At 50.9% G+C, this 23,311-nt stretch overlaps 1 protein-coding gene across 4 annotated transcripts in view; it reads left to right on the top strand.

Annotated features, from left to right (window-relative positions):
* Nucleotides 1–1,839: 1,839 nt before the first annotated feature.
* Nucleotides 1,840–23,311, top strand: part of LOC137793836 (receptor tyrosine-protein kinase erbB-4-like) — a 188,042-nt gene continuing 166,570 nt past the window's right edge. For all 4 annotated transcript variants that reach the window (XM_068590179.1, XM_068590181.1, XM_068590180.1 and 1 more), the window contains exon 1: nt 1,840–2,239. In XM_068590179.1, coding sequence (XP_068446280.1) covers nt 2,176–2,239 — 64 coding nt within the window. In that variant the 5' untranslated portion in view covers nt 1,840–2,175. The remainder of the gene's footprint in view (nt 2,240–23,311) is intronic.

The following is a 23,311-nucleotide window of genomic DNA, read 5'->3' on the forward strand; positions in this document are numbered from 1 at the left end:
CCTTCATTCACATGAGCATGATGCAGAATTATATGCCTCCAAATACACAATTATCACAATTCATAATCTATAAATTGAATGCCACTTGCTCTAATTGTCCCCGTTCTCCCCGCAGAGGCCTGCTGTGAGATAACACATCATTAGTCTCATCAGACGCTTTTTAAAGATGAGTCAAGTTCCCCCCATCACTTATTTATCATGTGTAATGTCTCTCTGCACTCACACAGGGAGCCATTACAGAGACAGCGCTGCCATTTCCGTGTCACACTCATATCTGCAGCTCACATCTCCTGCAGCTCAGAAATGTCAGTAATTGAATGTTTTATCTGCAAATTCCCTTTTCTTTCCTTTCTTTCCTTGTACAGGAACAGAGTGACGTTCATTAGTATTCTGGAGGCAGCGTGGCGCTGCCACCCAGTGTGGCTGTCTGCGCTGGTGTGAGACTGATCCCACAGCTCACATTAGCGCTTCAGACTGGTCACGCGTCGCTGTGATTTGAAGGGGGGGGGGGGGGAAAGACACTTCTCAGCTTAACAACAAATAGATTTAGAAGACAAACCCCGCGCTGGTCATCCACTAAAGAGGTTTGTACACATTGCAGCATTGGTTTGAAGCTTGCAGGTGATCCCTAAGAAGCCAGGGAGGGGCTGCAACCTGTGTTTCCCTTGATTCAATAACAGCATCGCTTAATTAATGAGATAAAGTGCCACGGCAATCGTTGCCAAAGGGATGATATGATTGTTTTTTTAATTATCGGACACGTGTTGGTGATAAGGAGATCACGTGGCGTTAGGGTTGAATCCCCCCCCAGAGTAATGTTTATGAAACATACATCATGAAATGACAACAGCTTTAGGATGATGGAGATGCTCGAGTAATTCTGTGTGAAAGCCCTAGAGGGCAGCAGAGGACACTGCATGGAGCCTCTCTCTGGAGTCCTCGCTGCCTAAAGTTGTGGAGTCACTTGGTAATAAAGCTCGTTTTGTGCCCCTTTTCCCTTCACATGCTTCATAAATCAATATCTTTTCGTCCTCGCTCATTTTTTTAATATATTTTTTTGGACCGTTTCACACTCTGACATCAGTCCACAAACGAAGCCGCGGGGCGGGATGGTACACGCTGGCTCGTAAAACGAGCGGTCCTGAAAATGGTCTACTGCAGCTCCATTTGGACCAGAACCATCAAAGTTTATCGGCCTGCTGTTGGCAGAGGAGGGGACGAAGCTGCACGTCTATGCGATCAATACAGCAGCACGGATTGTGTAGTTTGATAGCTGTGTGAAATAATCTACCACACTGTGCCCTTAAAGGTGACTGTAACTTGTGATCAGTGTTACCTTAAAGACAGGATATGTACTCTCTTATTAAACTCATGAAATAGGACTTTAAATGATCATCATGGTGTGATAAGAAAGAAGAAGGAAAACAATCCCAGACACAGAAGGCAGAGATTTGTGTTTACAGGCACGCGGCGTGAAACCAAAAGAGTCTGCTCCTGACAGGTGTGTTGACAGCAGTGATGACGCCGAATAGCCAATCAGAGGAGGCGATACGTGAGGTGGGCGGACTCCCCAAAAAGAAAAAAAAGGAAGAAAAAAAAGACAAAACGCTTCTAATCTTTTCGGATAGCCTATTTAATAGGCTGGAAGAGGTGTCAATCACAGCGAGGAGGCGTGTTCAGACCCCCCCCCCCCCCCTCTCTCTCACACACACACACACACACGCACACACACTCTCTCTCTCTCTCTCTCTCTCTCTCTCTCTCTCTCTCTCTCTCTCGATCCCAGCACCCCTCCTCCCCCTCCCTCCCTCATTCCTCCTCCCCCCCAGCCACCGGCGCTATGGCAGCGTGAGGAGTGAATGGCTCGGAGTATCCGCGGTGGAAACCGACCTAAACACTGGCCTGGGAACTGATAAACAAACACAACACATTGCGCGGTGCGTAAAAGCTCTCCACGGCGCGGGTTTGCGGGTGCGCACGGACACCGTGTCAGCGGTCCACGAAGCCACAGAAGACTCCGACGTGTTTGTTTTTTATTAGTTTATTTCTCCCCCTTCCTTCCTTCCTTTTTTTGGGGGGGTGGTTGTTGATTTCTGTGGGCAAGAACACATGAGGATATCTTGATTGGACATGTGAGTCACGGGAGTTAACAAGACAAGCAGCCCCTTTTCGAAGATGAAGTTCCTCGCTTGCCTCCTCGTCACTTCGCTGGTGATCCGATCGAGTGCAGCACAGTCAGGTGAGTCCTGGACGCGCGTCCCTCTCTCTCTCTCTCTCGGGTCAGACCTGGTCCAGACACCTCCACATGCTCGACTTGAATTCGCTGTACTTGTGTGCGTAATGGTAACGAACGGACATGTTGTTTGAAATGAAACACACCGTGTGGGCATAGCGCTGTGTCCCTGTCACAAACTTAAAACACAACTTCATATCCAAACCGCGCTCACGACGGTTTTGGAAATCGTGGCACCGAGAGTCCCACCTGCAGCAGCCCGAGCTGCGCGCTCCAGCAGCCCGCGGGAGCGCGTCGGGCTCTGCGTAAAAAAAGAAGAAGAAAGAAACGCTCTCCAAAGTCCCCTGTCGCTTTTATTTAGATGTTTAAGCTCATCAGATTAAAACACAACTAGAACACTACAACAAAATGAGCCACTTTCATTGTGTGAAGAGCCATCTAGTAAATGTCTGAATCTGAATCTGTGCCGTTTCTTATTGAACCTTGAATGCGCCATAGTTTGGATGTAATCCCTCGAAGCGGGCATCGCTGGACAGAGGACTGGTTTATATGAATTGAGCTTATCTGGTGCAGTTTGTAGACCCCCCCCCCACCCCCTAACTGTCTTTTCATAATTTAGACGTCGCACAACACATCGCTTTTCTCACGAGGACCCCCGTGGTGTCCCGAGCGTCACTCCAATGATCTCGCATTTCAATGTGATAATCAATGCATAGCGGAGTTCCCTGCGCCGTGCTCCCTCCGGCAGCCTCTTGTGAGGGGCTCGCTGCTGCAACATGTCACAACCGCTGTGTGTGACACACACACACACACACACACACACACAAACACACGCTTGTGTCCATGATTTCGCAACGCCGCCGTTCAATCCGAGCAAATAATTGAGTCCGATGCTGAGCAATTGTCGCTGTTGAACTTTGTTCACAGGCTCGCTGATCGATAAGGACTCCAACTGTGCTGCGGCGCTCCTCCGGTTGGTTTGGAGTCTGGTGGAATGTCTGCTTTGGACCAAGTGTGAGAGACGCAGAGTCATATTTAGTGTTTGCATTGTGGTTCCGGTGGCACGTTATGATGCCGTGAATCTCCTGTCTTTTAATAGATATAATCACACGTTGGGTTTAAAAATAACAAAGCATAGCAGGAGGAGAGTTTGTGGATGGATGCTTGGAGGTGAACTTGGCCACCAGCCAACCTCCCAGTGGCACAAACTGGTTTCCATGATGGTTGCCCCCCTCCACCCCCCTCACTTTTCCCTCTTCCCGCCTCCAAGGATGGGTCAGGTTCTGGCTCAAACTCTGGTGGTTTGTGGTTCTGAGGCAGAGCTGGAGAAACACACACACACACACACACACACACACACACACACACACACACCGCCGGCTGCTGCTGCTGCTGCTGCTGCCTATTAAACAGGAGTGGATGGATGGGTGTCAGGCATGGATGAGTGGGGGAAGAAAAGTGTGTTATTTATTCACACTCCCTATCCGAGACATTTGTGATGCAAATTCAGCCCAAGAATCCCAGCGATGCCTCCTGGGACGCTCGTGGCGCGTGTGGGTGTATGCTGAGCAGATATCCGTGTGCTGTCCGTCCACTCTTTGTCTGCGAGCTCCCCTTTCCTCGTTGTGTGGCTTTTAAAAGTCCCACCCAAGCGTCATCTATCAAGTCATATCAGGTTGGAGCGAGTCGAGATGTTCGCTTCGTGCAACACGGTGATCGAATCTGTCCGTGCGCTCCTGCTGCGAGACAAATGTCTGCTGCATTCCTGCCAGTCAGCTGGTCTGTGGAGCTGTATGCACTCATGTGTGTGTGTGTGTGCGTGTGCGTGTGTGTGTGTGTGTGTGTGTACAGTGCGACCACTTGCCAAAAATGGAGAGCTCAGTTGATGACTTGTCTGACTGACAGCTGGCAGAGGAAGAGGAACTGAGTGTCCGTCCGCAGACTCGTAATCATCTTAATTTTAAAGAAATGTATTCATGAAGAAAAGGTGATTCAGAGCTCAGGGTTGACCCGACGATGCGTTCAGGGGTTCGTTGATAGGTAAACCCGGTGGGGGGCTGAGCTACTTCCTCCTCCGGACGTGCCGGGTTCGGTTGACGAAGCAAAATCTCACAGAACTGAACAAATGAAGCCGAAGATTCGAGTCCAAACAAGTCTGAAGGGAGTAGAACTGACATCCGTGACACATGGGTTGTGTTGTTTTCATGACGATAATGAGTAGTTGTTGTCCTTATTCGTGAATCTCATAATAAGTCCCGGACAAGTCGGAGGCCTCACATGTGAGGAAGACCACGCGAGGTTGCTGAAAAAGCTCTTTCCTCGTTCCACTGGTTTGCGAGTCAGCTGACTTTGCTCCTTCGCCGCGAGCCGCCGTCTCACGGCCGAGGCGATGGCGTCCTCCTCGTGGACAGCTGTTGTGTCCGATTGAAAAGGCCAACAAAACCAAATCCCCCTGCCCGATGAAGCCCGCGCCGGTGGTTTCACCGTCGTCCCCGGAGCCGCCCGCGTGTCCGCTCACCCAAACAAACGGCTCCGACATGTCAATCGCCGCCGCTCAGCGTGTACGACAAACGCTGCATTCACTTGTGTGTGTGTGTGTGTGTGTGTTCGGGTGACATTTAAAGACGTGCTCTCCTGTGAAATCGCCTGGGAAGAAAGGGGGAGGAGGGGGGAGGGATGGGAAAAAGGGAACCCGCTGAATGCCAGCATCAAATTACCGGCCGTCCGTCGGCTGCATGGCACACGGAGCCGAGGCTTTGTTGCAGTCTGGCCTAAATGAGAATTTATTACCAGCTAATTAAGCTTTTTTTTCCTCCTCTTTTTTTCCTCCCTCTTTCTTTTTTCTTCTTCGTGGGATAGCGTTAGTCTAGACCGCGAGCCCTTTACGCGACAGCATGAGAGATGAGGGCGGTGAAGGAATTCAATCGCGCTCTGAGTTTAGTCAACATCGCTGTCGGAACTCGGGATCGGCGGTTGGGCCGCCATCTTTTTTTTATTCCCGGTGAAATACAACATGGCCGCTTGGTTGCAGTTTGGCGACGTGGGCAAGGGGGCGGGGGGTGGTGGGGGTTCCTCCTTCTTCCTCTCGCCGTCCGAATCGGCGTCCGGATTCTCCTCCGCACAGGTCAAGCAAACAAAGGTGGGAGGAAGCGAAACAGAACCAAAAAAGGAAGCATTGTCTTTGTGTCTTTTTTTTTGCGGGGGTCGCCGGCTTCCCTCGTTCCCAGGCGCTCCGTCACGAGCCTGCTTGCTGACATTTCGCTCGCCGCCGGCTGTACAGAGGAGCTTCTGTTCTTCCTTTCTGCGGAAAAAACAGCCAAATATTTACGTGCGCGATCACAACTGCACACCATGATGGGACGAGGAGGGGGGAGGGGTTAACCCGTCCAAGGCCCGGGCGCGAAAAACAAAATAGCGTCTTCTTGTTGTTGTTGTTGGCCTCGGCGGCTCCTCGGTCCCCCCCCCCCCCCGTCCCCGCCGCTGTGTTTGTGTGCTTGGCAGGACAGACTTTCCAACCCCGGCGCGCCTCCGCCCGCCTAATGATGAGCGGGCCTTGGCTTTCGCCGGTGCCCAAGGAGGCCGCTGCCAACTCCCAGTGCGAGTTAGATTGGCTGCTCGGGCGCTCGGGAGCCCGGCGCAGATGCCTCCCCCCTTCGGGGAGGACGGAGGTCTCACTCCCACGCCGAAAACACGGCTCACCCACACACACACACACACACACACACACACATGCGGAGATTCACTGTAAACACCCGCGATCGGCAGGATCCCTCTTCATTACTCATCGCGTGCTTATCCCGCTGGATCCCGTCTAAATTGGCCTCCGTCTTTGTCCCACGTGCACACGCACACACACACACACATGCGCACACACACACACACACACACACACACACACACGCGCGCGCTCGTGCAAGTTCATGCCTTATGTCTTTTAAGTGTGAGGCGGCTTCCTCGTTTGCTTTAAGCACAAGTCTCGGATCAACTTTTAATGGTTGTTCTCGACACTCTCACTCTCTCTTTCTCTAGCTCTCTCTCTCTCACGCACACACACACACACACACACACACACACACACACACACACACACGCACACGCACAGCGTGAGCGAGGCATGGCCCAAGAGAAGAAAAGACAGGAAAGACAGAGGAATCTTTTTTTCTTCCTCTTCTCCCTCTTCTGTTTCTTCTAGACCACTGGAGGGTTTGTTCGGCCCGCCACTTGTGATTCCACTCAGAGACAAATGCCTCCATCCTGCGACTGAGGGCCGTCCTATACACACTCACACACACTCACACACACACACACACACACACACACACACACACACACACACATGGACACACACAGTCTTGCCTAGCAGTGCCGGTCAGCTCGCACCACTTCTCTTCTTTCATTTCTTTAGCTCTATTTCACTTTCTTTCCTCGCAGATTCGTCGTCTCTTCTCCTCTCTTCCTCCCTCCATCTCTTTCCTTATCTCGGCCTCTCCCTCCCTCCCTCCCTCCCTCCTGCTCTCTCCCATTAACATCTCCATTGTGCCTCTGTTTCACTTCCCCGCTCCGTTTCATCTTTCCCCCCCCCGCGCCTCCGCTTCTCTCCCTTCTTTTCACCGGCTTTATATTCCCTCTCCTCCCTCCTTCCCGTCCTCTCACGCATGCACATATCTGCTCCCTCACACTCCTCCCTCTGTCTTTCATTAGCCGTGTGTGTGTGTGTGTGTGTGTGTGTGTGTGCGCGAGGCTGTCACCGAGCACACAGGGAGACTGGGAAACAGCTCATTTCTCCCTCTTTAATTGCGACACCCAATTTGTTTCAGGAACAACACGCTGTCGGCGGCTCCTTCATACGACACTCCAACCTGTCACACACATGCTCCACACACACGTGTGTGTGTGTGTACTGCTAAGCTTGTGTGCTTTGGAGTAATATTCATTTTGTGCAGTGTCGAACACACATATTATGAAATGAGACAACCCGTTTTTTGTTTTTTTTTCCGGGTCGCTTAGATCAGAAAACACGTGACGAACAAGCCGTTGAGTTTTGGCTCCTCTTCCTCCATCACGACTTGAGACCATACCATCGCTGTTATTCGGGCTTTTCTTTTCTCGGGATGAGGCCTTAAAGCGACAGCGGCGAAGACACCGGGGTGGAAAATGTTGTTTTTCGAACAGCAGAACCGCTCAAATCCAATTATGCACCTTCAAATGAGCCTCTCCACCAGCGCCAGTGTCGTAGGGTTCAACCTCCTGCAGGGAGGTTTCCATGCGCAGCGTCCACTCGGGTCAAGCTAGTGAGGATGTTAGAGAAGAAACAGAAATCCTACGCCGCTCCTTTGGTGCTTCGATTTGTTGCACATCTAAAGGACCGATACAGAAAAAACACTTTAAGACCTCTCCTAAGTAAATTAATCCACATCTTTGCACCACTTTTAATGTTTGTATACACTACATGGATAGATACAGTATCTATCTATCTATCTATCTATCTATCTATCTATCTATCTATCTATCTATCTATCTATCTATCTATCTGTCTGTCTGTCTGTCTGTCTATCTGTCTATCTATCTATCTATCTATCTATCTATCTATCTGTCTGTCTGTCTGTCTGTCTGTCTGTCTGTCTGTCTGTCTGTCTGTCTGTCTGTCTGTCTGTCTGTCTGTCTGTCTGTCTGTCTGTCTGTCTATCTATCTATCTATCTATCTATCTATCTATCTATCTATCTATCTATCTATCTATCTATCTATCTATCTATCTATCTATCTATCTATCTGTCTGAGTTGCTACAGTTGCCACTTTCAAGAGCTCATGAAAAGCTGCACCTGGACCGTAACTGGAGTAAACCATTAACGAAGGTAGAGAGACAGAGAGAGAGAGAGAGAGAGAGAGAGAGAGAGAGAGAGAGAGAGAGAGAGAGAGAGAGAGAGAGAGAGGCCTTCGAGCCAAAACACATTTGTGTATCTGTGCTCGTTGGCTTTGGCTTCACGTTTGCAGCGCTGCGCTCGGGCACGGGGCCAACGCAGGAAGTGGGACGGTGTTCCGCTTCCTTTGATTGGCAGCACTTCCTTGGCGGAGCAGGATCAAGTGCGATCGACTCCGTCTTTCACAACCGGTCTGGTCTTTTTCCTTTTTTGAGTTCTCTTCCCTTCTTTCACTCGCTTCCCTCGCTTTCTGTTCTGGCTCTCAGCGCGGCACAATGGAGGAGCATTAGAATAACAATGGGCTTCTTTCTGTTCCTGTAACCTTGACAAAGTCTGGCGTTTTTTAATGAAAGTCTGTGAAAAGAATGATCTCTAATCCCCCATCTGTGGGCATGTTGATCCGGCAATTCAACCCCGACCTGTAGATTTGTGTCATTACCGTCACTGCATTCTCTTTTTCTTATGCCATGCACACACACACACACACACACACACACACACACACACTTGTCTGTCTTGCGGTTGCGTCTTATGGTCGTTATAAACCTCGCTATTTTGGATGCTTTTCATTTGTCTACTCCCTCTGTGTTTGTTCGTGTGCGTGTGTGTGTGTGTGTGTGTGTGTGTGTGTGTGTGTGTGCACACTTCCATGTGTGTGTGTGTACTGGAGCCCGCCTGGTGTATTGTGTGTCAGCTAATCCCTGTTAAGATATTCACGGCAGCTAATCTGTTTAATTACACTACAAATTAAGGATATTTACTGTTCCAAGACTTTTATGCGACATCCGCCTTAATCAGGGCCTTAATCTGTCTGGAACTGTGTGTGTGTGTGTGTGTGTGTCACTCTCTCTCTGTGTGAGAGTGTGTGTGCATGATTGATACTCTGTATGCTTAGGCATGTGCGTCTCTTTGTCTATCGGGCTATTCCTGCCAGCGTCTGTTTGTCTCGCCCCGCTTTATTTCTTTTCTGAATATTTGCCCGCAATAATAAAGAGAGAAAAATAAGAGATTATTGGTTTTTTTTTTCTTTCTTTCACCGGTCGCCGTGGCAGCAGAGAAAGGCCACATTCGCAGGGATTCATTTGTAGCATCAGCGAGATGTCACCACAGCGTTTAAGAGGACGCAGACCAGCGAGCGTCCCTCGCCTCCTCTCAGACTCGTGTTTAGCTAATTCCACCAGATTAAAACCGTGTTCCAGCCGTGGAAACGCGCTGCGATCTCTGTCGAGGCAAAATAATGAAAGCAGTCTGCAGCCAGGCGCTCTTGTACACATACAGTGCAGTGTGTGTGAGTGTGTGTGTGTGTGTGTGTGTGTGTGTTTCTAAATTGCACGCAAAGCCTTGAGCGTCTCTACATTTGTTTGCTTTTTTCGTGCGTGTTTGTAGTGGCTTATTCAAGAAAATGCAATTCTTTGCAACCTTTTTTTTATTTTTTTTAATGATATATCTCACTTGATAGGTTGTTCTTATTTTTCCCAAATGACGTCTACAACTTCCTGTATGTGCTTCCTTTCATGGCGTGTCGGGCAGAACGCGAGCGCGATAAATTACAGAACCGATGGATGTGACGAGCTTGAAGAGCTTGTGTTTATGTACAGTCATTACACACAGCCATGTATACGAGTTAGAGGCTGCGTGTGTGTGTGTGTGCGTGTGTGTGTGTGTGTGTTCAGATGGGACACGTTGTCCTTTTTAAAACGGCCCCTTCCCTGCGATGGTGACCTGTAATAAATGAGTGGGCGCGAGAAAGTGGCAGCCATGACAGCTGACTGGGGAGGGAGGGAATAGTGAGGGAGAGAGGGAGAAAAGGTGGAGGTGTGTGTGTTTGTGCATGTGTGTGCGTGTGTGTGTGTGTGTGTGTCAGGAAAGACAAAGCGAGACAAAGCGGAGGTAAAAGAGATGGAAAGTCTCTGAGGGTAGATAAGGAGCGAGCATGAGAGGATGAGGGGAAGACAATGGCGAGCGAGAGACTGTGGAACAATACCTCCTCCAGAGGTGCGGACTCTTTCTCTGCCGCCACATCTTCTTCTTATCCCGATTAACCCCGTCCTCGCCGTCTCTGATCGATCTATGTGTGTGTGTGTGTGTTTTTGTGAAGGTGAGCCACCTTCAGTGCCAAGAAAGATGAGAGATTGAACTAGAATCTGTTTGTGCATTTTCTGTGTGTTGGCTCATTAAACTGGTCGAAAGGGCCTAAACGCACACTCTCTCAGGCGCTCACAGACACACACACACACACACACCTGGGTGCTCCCCCTGCGTCGAGCCTTAACCGGTTGCTCCGCGGCAAAATCGCTCTCGGCAAGGTGGAAGCTGAGAGCTGCCGGTGGGTCGTTTGCAAGACGGGAGAGGTGGTCTAATTTCAGAGGAGAAGGAAGAGGTGGCGTGTGTGTGTGTGTGTGTGTGTGTGTATAGGTGTGTGCGTGTGTGTATAGGTGTGTGCGTGTGTGTGTATGTGTGTGTCCAGCAGAGGTTAAAGTGGAGTGAGAGAGACAGTGTGTTGTCTCAGAGGAGCACAGCTATCACCGCCGATGAACGCTCCAATTAATCAGCCCGGGCCACTCTGTGTGTGTGTGTGTGTGTGTGTGTGTGTGTGTGTGTGTGTGTGTGGGCTCCTGTGAGAGTATCTATTGTGCGATTTCCGAAGTGTGTCAAGATCTATATTTGCATCAGTGGGATGCATCATCATCATCATCACACAGTCTTGTCTCCATGGATAATGTTAATGGGGTCACGTGTGCCGCTTGTACCTGAAGGGGAGAGAACCACGGAGAACAAACACTGGGCGTGGGCGTGCATATCTTTGCGTATTCACGACCACGCGTCCTCCAAATGGAATCATATACGGCTCATTTGCATCGGCAAATATATTTTGGCTCCGCGGGGTCGTGCCAACTGGATTGCGCACAAATCTGCAAACCGTTCGGTGCCAAAACAAAACGCTCATTCACTGTCAGCGTAATTCATTTATTTCCCCGAGAACATACTGTCTGCCCATAACAACTAAGGCAGGAATGACATAACCTTGTTTCAGGTTGGAAAGCAAATGGCGGTTGACAAACCGCCGTGGAGAAATAAACCGTTTTCCTGAGGCTGGCGAACAAAAAAATGATTTATTTTTGGGCGAAAGACAGGAAACAGGAAGCAAACAGCGGTCCGAGGCGCCCGCTGGAGCCGTCTGTCCTCCGTGTTGTCCTCCCTCTGCGGACTTCCACTTGTTGGATGAGTTTTGCCGCTGACATGGCTGTTAATCAAAAGAAATGAATCACAATCTGATGTTTTCCCTGCTAATGGATTCGCCAGAGGGCGTGTCGAAGGGCCGGAAATTGCTCGCCTCGTCCTCCCAGCGGAGAAAAAGCTGCGGCTATCCTCACATCCGTGAAGCCGGAACCCGTGAATGTTTGTCTTTTTTTTTTGTTTGGGGCCAGATAAAATGACTGGAAATGCGTAAACAGCTCCGGCAAACGAAGACCTCCCGCGATCAAGATAGCACGCAGCCGAATCAAAAAAAACAAACAACCCCCCCCCAAACGGACACGTGTTTCAATGTCTCCATGTTGCTCCGTCCCGCGGTTCATTCCAAGTCCATTGAATTCCAGAGCGGGCCGCATGAATTCATGTGTCCACCCTCTGCAGATAAGCACTGTGAGAAAATCCTGAGAGGAGAGACGGTGGAGGAGGGAGGAGGAGGATGAGGAGGAGGAGGAGAGGGGGAGCACGAGAGAGACGGGCGGACAGAAAGACATTTTCGGAAAAGCCGGAGATAAATACGCGGGCAGATAGAGGCGGCCTCGCGCCGTCACGCCGCTGCCCCGAGACCCGGCTGGAAAATGCAATTCTCGAAAAGGCGCTCCGCTTGAAATCGTGTTTCAACCCGTCGGGGCGGGGGGGGGGGGGGGGGGGGGCATCCAAACAGGCCCGCTCACAAAAACCCATTGTCGGGGTCCGTCCGAGCTTATATTTGTGTGTGCGTGCTGCTTTCATGAGTTGTTTTTTTTTCCTTTCCCAGTCGAGTAAACAGCGTCAATCCGAGTCGGTGTTCGTCAAAGCAGAGCCACGTGTGATGTGCGCTTCTCCTTCTGGAGGCTTCTGCGGACTCCTGATCGGAGACACTTACAGAGAAATCAGCGTCGAGACGCTTTGTTTCCTCGTATTTGATTAAAACTTCATCATTTCACTCATTTCATAGCCTCCACGGGCCTTCAGGACTCCAAGCAGCTGCTTTTTTTTTTTTTTGTACTCCACTCGAAGCGAGCGAGCAGAATTTATGCAGAAACATTTATATTAGTAAGTGAAGATTAGAACGTTGTCGCAGCACCAGACAGACACACACACACACACACACACACACACACACACACACGGGTGGGGTTAAGCGGCACAGACATGGCGCTGACATAAAATAGGGGAATGATATGCAGCTTGTCCTACATATGGGAACATATTAGATACACGAGGCAGTCATATTTCATTTCCCTGCATATACGGGGAGTTTTCATTTCCTTCCCCCGGGACGCCGTATCTACCTCCGGGGCGTGCGACTCGGAGGTTCAGTGTGAGCTCGCACGCTGACGGAGACGGAGACGGAGACGGAGAAAGAAGGGCGGAGGATGAAGAGTCTCGACGACAAGAAAGCGAGCGAGTGAATCACCGGAGAGAAGCCGGCAAGCAGAAATATACATTCAAAAAAACAAACAAACAAAGAAGAAGAAGAAGAAAAAAAGTCAAAGGTGAGAGGAAGGGAAACCGCTGCAGCCCTGTGGGCAACCCAGACAGAAAGAGGAGGAAGTGTGGCTCATTTTCTTCTTCTCCTCCTCCTCCTCTTCCTCCTCCTCCTCGGTCCATCTGCTCCTCCGATCCTCTCATTTACTTAATTAGAGCGCTGCGCGTCTCAAGGCCGCTGCTCCCAAACGGCCTCATCTGTGCGTGTTTGTGTGTGTGTGTGTGTGCACACCTCTGGCGTGCATGTGCGTGCGACTGCAGGTGTGCATGTACCCTGGGCAAGCTTGTGTGTGTGTGTGTGTGTGTGTGTGTGTGTGTGTTTGCAGGGCTGACCGAAGGCAGGGCTGGTTCAGAGCAGAAGGAGCCGCTAATTCCTGCAGCCTCGTCCATAAACAAAGTCTGGTAAAAGATGAGCGGCTGTCAGTATTTTTGGCTCAAATGCACGCCATCGCACAACACGGGGCCTTTTTTTTTTCTTCTCCTGTACCAACTTTTTAAATGACGTCCAGCCGAAAATGAATTTGTGGGCTGAATGGCGCCTCTTTACGCTCTCGCGTCTCGTGGAGACGGGGATGCATTTGGGCGGGAAAAGCCTCGAAACATTAACATTTACAGCGACTCCTCACTCATTCGCTCCCCAGCCGAGCTAATGCGTTTCCTGTTTGATAGCTCTGCAGCTCCATCAGCCAAGGTGACCGGCCACGCACCCGTCTCCCCTTTTTAAATGAAGACGGAAAATGAGCAAGACCCCCGGACGATTAAACCGATAGAGAATGACAATGAATACACACCTGCATTGCAGGCTTTACAGACTTCTTTAATGCTGCGGCGAGGGAAGAGCATCCCTCGTCTGTGTGATCCTCACATCTGATGTCTGATGGGATAAAAGGCCAATGACAAACCAATATGTGTAACCCTCCTGCGGCGGGGCTTTTACAGAAGCGTAGTGGCGTTACAGCCCTCCAGTACGATGAGATCTAACACAGTAATCAATAATAAAAGGCTTCATTATGTAAATGAGCTGCCCACGAGTCCGACCCGACGCCTTCACGGCAGCTGATTGTCGCTCGTGAACCAACAATGAGTCGTTCAAGTGATTTATCGAGTGCGGTGGGGGGGAAATCGATTGTGTGCGTCGAGTGCCGGCTGACACCCGTGATCATGCAGAAGCTACTCCTTCCTCTCTTCCCTCCTTCCTCTCCTCCCTCCTCCCTCCTTCCTCCTAAATCTTCTGCTGGGTACCGTCTCGTTTTCCCCCCCCCGCCTGGAAGTTTTGACTGGCATGAGAGAGGAGAGGACAGGATATGGGAGGGGGAGATAGAGAGGAGATGGAGGGGGATAGGAAAGGAGGAGATAGAGAAGAGAGGAGGAGATGGAGGGGGGAGACGAGTAGAGGAGAAGAGAGTATAGGTGAGGAGAGAGAAGGAGATGGAGGGGGATAGGAGAGGAGAGGAGGAGATGGAGACGAGAGGAGAGGATATGGGAGATGGAGAGGAGAGGGGAGGAGATGGAGGGGGAGATGAGGAGAGGAGAGGAGGAGATAGAGAAGAAAGGAGAGGGGGAGATTGAGGAGAAGGAGATGGAGGAGAGAAGAGGAGGAGATGGAGGGGGGGGGACTCAGCGACGCCGATCGCTGACACGGCATTCTAAGTTTGTAACTGTGCTGTGTTGCCGTTTCGCGGCGCCGGCGCTCTCAGCCTGAACGGCGCTTTGTTGTGTGACATCAAACACGTACGACGCCGCATCGCCGGCTCCCTCGTCCCACCTGCAGCGGCTCCTTTAACCGTGTGCGTGCCACACGGGGGGGAGGGAGGGAGGGAAGTCAACATCGCCAGGTTGTTACATTCCCGCCACACATCCGAAGCGTTTAGCATTTCAAACCTAACGAAGGCCCTTTTTTCTTTTTAATCACCTCTGAGGAGCCGCCGCGCTTTGTGCTCTCGCTGATTTACGAGCCTGCAAAAGAAGCACCTTTCCTCAGCAGCTCACGCCAAAGAGTTTCCTCCTATCGGGATCAACGCGCTATCGCCATCCTGAAAGTAAATCCAGTGGAAAGGGGAGGAGGGAGGAGGAAGGAGGGAGGAAGGGAGCGCTAACGAAGCCTCGTCAGGAGTGATGGTGATGCAAGCATCTTATCAGGAGGAGGGCTGCGGTAATCGGCTATTGGGAGGCGGACATGTGGGGGGGGGAGGGGCAGAGAAACTGTAACAATGGAGAAGGATAATGTGTGTGTGTGTGTGTGTAGACACACACGTTTAAAATGAGATAACCCCCTCCCCACACCTTTTTTTTTTTTTTTTTAAACTTCTTTTCTTCCCGAAGAGAAATAAAGTAATTATTATTTGACACGCAGAGTTTGCTCACGGTGAGTCAGATTACCGCAGATGAAACGGACATTTTTCAGCAACACAAAAGTTTTCTTCACGAGTGCAAAGGAGAGCGGAAACCTTCTGCACGCGCCGAGCATTTCCTCTGAGCATCTGGCGGCGCTTCCCCTCGACGTCGCAGATGTGTCGGACTTGGTTCAGCTGGTGTTGCATAAGCCCCGAGAGATAACGCAGCATCCTTTGAAAGACAGGAGGGCCTCGTGGAAGCCTCCGATGAGACTGAAGCCAAACATCATCTCGGATTATCTTGTTTTGCTTCTGCAGCATTCTGGCCTTTTATGCAAATGTTCGGCTGCTGCATTCGCGGGCCGCTCGTGCCGCGTGTATATCACAGACGCATCATTTACTACACGGAGGCCCAAATTAAAACTAATCATCAAATTACCAGCGAGCGTATAAACCGCATTCAGCTGCGTTCAAATCCACCGAGAGTCACAAACGCCTCTCGCTCAGCTCCGCTGTCGGAGGCGGCGAGAGTACGACATCGATATAAAGCGACACGGGCGCATAAAACACTCGCCGCTCATTTGCCCGCGTGCGCCTGTATAACGAGCATCTGTGCTTTGATTTTTTTTATTTTTATTTCTACGAATCAAACGCTATTACCTTTCACAGCGCACCTGTCCGTCCCGCGCCTCAAATAAATCACGGAGATGTTCTTCTGTATTTTTTAAAACTTCATTTCTGGAAGCCCCTTTTAAATGCCAGCCGGCAAAAGGCTTGGCGGGTAGTTAGCAAAAGAAGAGCTTGCACACACACACACACACGCACACACACACACACACGCACACACACGGAGCAGAAAACATTCTGTTGGGGAACGTAGGGCTGCTAATTAGTGGAATTAGCCACAGATCAAAAGGTTCAATTAAAAAGTGCTGTTTGCCTCATTTGCATCACAACACATGTTCGCGGTGGACGATGCGCGCCGACGGGCGGACGGACAGACGGACGGAAGCACGCGCCATACGGCGGCTGGGCCGCGGGGAACGTGGCGAAGGGGGCGGGTCCTCCCCCCCCCCCCCCCCCTCCCCTCCTCTCCAAACTGACTTTCAGCACACGCGGCAAGATTAGTTTTTTTATTGCTGCGGCGAGTTAACGGCTGCCAACCAAATCCGTTCAGTCGTCACGTGAAGAGAGGAGAAGAGCTCGACGTGAGCGGCTTTCAGAAGAACTACAACACCCAGCCAAGTGAAATCAAAGGCCTCGCCGCAGCTCCAGAGAGAAATATGTCATGTAGACGAACTCGCCCTTTGAATTCACTCTCGGCTTGCAGAGAAACGCATTGATGCACGCAACACGCACTTGAGCCCCCGCACACACACGCACACACACACACACACACACACACACACACACACACATGCGCGCATAGCAGGAGATGAGAAATTGCATTCATTTACCAGGAGATGAGACGTTATATTAATTTGCTCAAAGACTCCCAAATGGACACACACGCTAACACAAATAGGACATGTGCATTCATTCAACACACACACACACTAGCTAATCAGAAGTATGGCATTCATTTGGACACACACACACACACACACACACTCTTGACGGTTGTCCGTACAGTGCCTGTTGTTGGCCTTCTGAGTTCCAGCATTAATTAAGAGTATAATTAAATGTGTGCTGTTATGGCTTTGCTCAGTGGGGTGTGTGTTTGTGTCTGTGTGTGTGTGTGTGTGTGTGTGTGTGGACCTCCCCGGAGGTGCTGAACATGCTCTCTGCCACAGCTTGGACCAACACGGCCAATTCACAGCATTGCTAATTCACCATTTAAATAGCACATGTTTGAGTCCTAATTAAATACGCCGGCGACACACCAGCCGCACACACCAGCCGCACACACCAGCCGCACACACCAGCCGCACACACACTCCTCCTTTCCTTTTTTTCTTCCCTCTCGATGTTGTTTGTTCCAGCGAGTCTAAATGTCATGCCGTGTAAAATGTGATTTTCTGCTTCTTTTTTTTCCTTCCCTGTGTGATGCTTCCATTTATGGGTATCGTGCCTTCATTTTTTTTTTTACCCTCCGGCTAAATGTACCTCTCTCTTTCTGTTTCTCTTTCAAAGTCACCTTTGCTTTTCTCTGACACCCTTTTATCAGTGACATGTGAGTGTGTGTCTCTGGGTGGCTGCACTATCGGCTCGGTGTGGTGTGCATGTGTGTTTTGCAGTGAAAGTCAACGACACACTCGTTTGTGAAAAGATATAGTCGGTGAATTCAGAGGCGACTCGAGCTCCACGCTTCAAATGAGGGAAAACGGTAAGAAACAAAACAATCTTGACTCAAACACAGAGCTGAGCTCGTCAATCAAGAGGCCCTAAAGAAGACCTTATGTTCAATATGTTTGTGTCAAAATATGTCTTTTACCTTGACAAGATAATCATCCTAAATGAGCATCTTTTTATTTCCTGTTGCAATGTTCATGATGTGACCGACAGGCAATAAAACATGTATTTAACAGGCTACATATTTATAGTTGTGGACCTTTTTTGTGGTTCTAATATTTCAAAAATAACGGTTTCAGCAAATGGCGCAAAAATGTTTTTAGATTTTTTATTTTCTTCCCTCCTTCGTATGGACGGCCCCCAGCCGCCTCCGGCCATCTTATCTACCAGTGCTGTTGGTTTCCTGTCCAGAACCGTCTGGCTGTGTGTGTGTGTGTGTGTGTGTGTGTGTGTGTGTGTGTGTGTGTGTGTGTATCCCCACTGTCCGCTCCATTGGCAGTTTGTAGCTCCATGCTGTGTTAAATGGGAGTGTCCAGGCTGCTACCGGGCCTCATTCATCAGCCTCACGCAGGAGCAGACCTGGCTGCCGGGGGGGGAAACCGCCTGGGACGCACACACACACACACACACACACACACACACACACACACACACACAGAGAAACACACCCTCCATACCCACGCCGACCGCTTCGCAAACAGCACCTCTCGTTTTGACAGTTTCAAACATTTTAAGACGTGCGCCCGTGCGTCTCGCCCTCCGACCCCGCCTCCGTGACCTCTGCGTTCCCCGCGGCGTCCTTTTTCCACCTCTCTCAACCCCTCCTCGCCACTCCGCGGCGGAGTCTTTCACGCCCGGCCCCATCTGCCATCCGCTTGGCCCGCCGGCCGCCGTCCCGCGCCTCGGCACGGCGGCCCATCCGCTCGGGCCGAGCGGCCAGCGTCGGCGCGCGTCCAGCGAAACAAAAATGTCCTCCGGTGGCATTCGCCGGAATACAAGGAGGAGAAAACAAACATCCGGGCGAGCGCTTCCCGAGAGGCGCCGCACGTCTATCTGGGTGCTAAATGGTTCTGAGTAGCACTCCGCTTTCCTCCCTGTCTTCTGTTTTAATGTTAAAAGGCTAAAAAGTGTAATAAGCGTCTGGTTTCTTTTTTTTTTCGTTTTCAAGGACCTGTCTTTTAAAAGGTTTTGATGGAGCCACGGTTGTTTGTGTGGCGTTCGACGGAGCCTTTTTATTCTCTCCTCCGGTGCTGCGAGTGCATTACTTCTTCACTAAGTATGGCTGAATATCCTTTTTTGTTCGCTGCATTATTTAAATCAAGCACCTTGAGAGAACTGTGCATTTGACAGGTTTTTTTTTTTCTCCCTCCTCTCCCTTCCTCAGAACGTCCTCTTTTTTTTTCTTTTCTCGATCGTAACAAGCGCACCGACTTCAGAGTTTACCGCGTTGAACTGCTTTGAAAGCACCGGGGGGAGTGCGGCGTTTTAACAACGCCCGACTCACAATACTTTTTTTGCCTTTTTTAATTTAGAAATGATGAAGAAAACAGAATCCAGCAGTTTGAAAACCGGGCCAAGTTTGTTGAGTTGTCGCGTTAAACTGACGCAGTCGCTTTAGCTTATCACACTTTCCCCACCGTCCCCATCAGGTACTGCGGCCATTTGAAGCGTCCTCCATTCAATCATTCCTTCGTTAGTTTGGTCTTTTTTCTTCTTTTCCTCTCATCTTTACGATGAGAAAAAAAGAATCACGGCTCACGTCAAGTCCTGGAAAGTCTTGAGAAAGACTTTCAGAGCTGCTCTCATCTCGTCTCTTCGCTCCCGTGAACTGAGGGGGAGATTTATACGGCTCCCCTTGACCTTGAATTTCCTGTTTTATCCCCATTTTTTTTTTATTATTTTACACCGCGAGTGTTCTGTTCCTCTGAAGACTTACGCCTTTGTAGTCTGAAAGCGCTATTCCCTGTGTTGTAAAAGAAAAGCAGTTTAGAAAGATGGAAGGAAGTAGAAATGTGTTCTCCCCCCCACCTCCCTCCTCCCTCCTCCAGATGAAATTCGTCGGCACTTGATGAGTCGCTTTCATCATCCTAACAAGTCGAGCGGCGCCGCCGCGGACAATCGCGATCGATCCCGCGCGCCTTCGCCGCCGCCTCGATGAGCGAGCGACTCAAGTTGCCGTCCCTGAAGAAGCAGAGTCTCTTGGCTCTTTTCGTGGGAGGGAAACCGCGGTACCGGCCCGGGGTCGAGCGGTCGCCATCTTTCCGCTCACCCTCGCTGGAGGCGCCGGTGTCACCGTCTCCTTCTTTTTTCCTCTCTCACCAGGTTGACCCCGATCTGGCGGGCCGCCGCCTCCGTGTCGCACGTCACGTCAAAGGCGAGCGCTGCCGGCGCGGAGCGTGTTTGGACGGTCCGACATGACCTTCGTCCTCCCGACCCCTCGCCGCGTTGTCACCCCGCGCGCGCGGCGTGTGAATTCGCGCGGGAAAAAAAACAACCTCCGCCTTGTCAGAATAGAGGACCCCCGTCTCCGGCGTGAACTTCCGCTTCCTCCCTGTTTCTTTTTCTTTCACTTCTGCTTTCTCACCTCGCTAATTGGCTGACCGCGCCTCCCCCGAGGGGTCGAGGAGAGGAGGGGAGGGAGGAGGGAGGAGGGCGGGGATGCGTGTGATTGACCCGGGTGATAATCAGCGTAATGGCAGCTCGTGTGGCGGTGGCGGCGGCGAAGGCCAGCTGCCTGCCGAGGTGCCGAGAGAGCCGGCAGGAAGAGGAGCGAGAAGGTGGGAGGCTGCTTCCTCTTTCACATCCGCCACTGGTGGATTTCCACTCCCCCCCTTCCTCTCCTCCACCCTCTCCTCTTCTTTAGGCTCCTTGCTCACCCATGCAGCCATGGAGGTGTCATTAGCGCCGCGTCCTAATTAGTCCGGTGCCAGCTAATTGTGCTTCTGACGCTGTGTCTCTGGGGAGGCAGGCCTTGCTAATTTCAATAAGAGTAAACAAGCAAACCGCTCCCCGCTGACGGATATGGATTAATTAGAGACCATCCACAGCGTGTGCCAACTGAAAAGGGGGGAGGGAGGGAGGGGTGGAGGGGGTGGAGGGGGGGGGTGGAAGACGCGGCGTCGAGAGGAAGCCGAAAAAGGCTGCAGACGAGGAACGTGAGGTGAAGGAGAGTTCGCCTCCGTTTGGGTTTACGCCTCATTTTAGAGATTACCATCACTTTCATTTTTTTTGCGCCGCCTTTCCAAAGCCTCCTCGTCCTCTTCCTCCTCCTCCTCCTCCGCCTCCGTGTTTGTCACAAGTTTCATTTAAAAGGTGGAAAATGAAGCAAACAAGTCTGTTTTTCTTTTCCTTGAAAGAGAGAGAGAGAGAGAGAGAGAAAGAAGAGAGAGAGACTCATTTGTGTACACTCGGGGCTCCAGATCGCTGCGATGTTCTTATTTCTAATTCATCCGCGCAGAGACGCCGCGTTGCCTTGTTTCTGTAATATTTCAGCTCGGCCGAGCGTTCGCGTCTTCACGCGGTCACAGAAACACGGCGGCGCTCCCGCGGCCTCTCGCGCTCTTCGGCCTCGAGGCGGCTCCGGCGGTTCTCGTTCCCGCTCCAAAAAAAATATGATGAAACAGCCGGCGGCGCCGCCGCAGAGACGTTGCGACGCCGACACGTTTTCCGTTTCTCGTGTTTGTATTTGCGGCGAGTGAACGGATGGGGAGAAAAAATAAAATTGGTTCGTAGATTCACATGAAGTTTCACGGAGCGAGGCGTTAGCTTTGTAGGCTCGTTCAAACGCTCCCGTGCACGCCGTGCCGCGGAATGATAATGTTATCATTCGGAGACAGGAAACTCTCCATTAGCTGATGAAAGCGCACACGCACGTCTGAACATTTTCCAAAGGCTCGGGAGGAAATACACGACTGCTTCGGTTCCTAAAATCGCGAGGATTAACTGCTAAAATAACAAGCTGGTCCTGCTCCTGCAAAGTACATCCACCAACAGAAGTCAGTTTAGGAATCTGGCTCTGACATCGCGTCTCTTTGACTTCAACAACACCGACGGAAACCCGACGGCTCAGCACGTCGGCGTTAGAGTCGAGGAAGTAACCTCACTTTTCTTTTGGAGCTTTCTTTGGGTTGTTTTTTTTCCCGCTCTTGCGACGGCAGATGCGGCCCATGAGCAGGTGCCGGCGCTCACTTCCGCCCCCGTACGAGAAAGTCGCAGTCGCCGGTGAACGGATGGACTCCGATGTGCCGGGCCTCGCCGTCTCCTCGGCTTCCTTCTTCTTCTTTTCTTTTTTTTTTGTGTGTCGCTATCTGTGAAATGCGAGTCTTCACATCTCACTCCGCTGCAGCCGGTATCGCACTCTCACTTCTCACCTAATTAATCACGCCGTTGAACTCGATGCCGCTCAACAAACAACAGCAGTTGGCAGCGAGAGAGAGGTGCATTCCTCTCTCCTCCTCCTCCTCCTCCTCCTCCTCCTCCTCTTCCTCCCCCCTTTCCTCCATTCCAACGTGATTGTGACACACAGGCAGGTTCCTCTTTCTTTTTCACGGTCCAGATAATTCCCTCATTGTTTAATCGGCTCGCAGAGGGCCCTCCTTTATCACCGCGAGCCAGTGTGTGTGTGTGTGTGTGTGTGTGTGTGTGTGTGTGTGTGTGTGTGTGTGTGTGTGTGTGTGTGTGTGTGTGTGTGTGTGTGTGTGTGTGTGTGTGGCACGAGGTCAGACATTAACAGTGGAGCGCCACATCCGCTGGTGATGGAGCGGGCTTGTAAATCTGAGGCTTGCTGAAGGGTGCACCTCCTCCCCCAAGAGATGAATGGAGTGATGGACTTTCATTACGGGAGTCATTGTCGACACTTAAGCGCACACACACACACACACACACACACACACACACACACGCTACTAAGGGCCCCCTTTTGAAGAAAAAGAATACGGATAAACTGTGAAAATGGTAAAAACAGACGCAAATGAAGGTACATAACCCCCTCCACACACACACACACACACACACACACACACACACACACACACACACACACATAGCTCATATCCTTTCACACTCTTTAATGACAGCACTTAGAGATGCCTCGCAGGAGCCGAGGTGTCGCCGCTGACGTCGTGATGGAGGGTTATTTTTCAAGAAGACGTTAAATTTAACGCTCTCCGCCGTGTGTTTGCGGCAAGTTTTTGTCATTTCAAACATGTGCATCCGGCGCGAGAGAGAGCGAGAGAGAGAGAGAGAGAGAGAGAGAGAGAGAGAGAGAGAGAGAGAGAGAGAGAGAGAGAGAGAGAGAGCAGGGGGAGGGAGGGAGGGCAGGGAAAGAATTTATGGGAGTAATAATGGGATCTCAGTGGCTGGGCCATTGACACTGAGGCATTCGCTCTCATCGTCCTCCCATTATTAGACGGATGGAGCAGGAGGGAGGAAGCGCAGCGGCATATGGGCGGCGGGGAACGGCAGGCTGTTGTGTTGGAGCGTTCATCGCTCTGCCCGCATCGCATCCAGCCATCCGTACACACCCAGCAGAAAGGATGTCTGAGATGGTGGAGACCATTTGTGGAGAGAATTGCCCAATATCCAACGTTTTAAAAGCCTGAAAGTGGACCCGACGACTGAAACGTTTAACCAGAGCTTGAATTAACCTTTCAACCTGACGATGGCTGAACAGAAAAAAAGGTCACATGATCCCCTGAATGATGAGGATCCATCCTCTGGGCACCACGAACACATGGAGCAAATTCCATGGCAATGAATTCAGTGTGGTTGTGGACACATTTCAAGGCCTCGGGTCTTAAATCTAGCGGGACC

This window comes from Clinocottus analis, unplaced genomic scaffold, assembly GCF_023055335.1.
Source record: "Clinocottus analis isolate CAN_PGR_092001 unplaced genomic scaffold, fCliAna1.0.p SCAF_24, whole genome shotgun sequence".
Classification (NCBI taxonomy): domain Eukaryota; kingdom Metazoa; phylum Chordata; class Actinopteri; order Perciformes; family Cottidae; genus Clinocottus; species Clinocottus analis.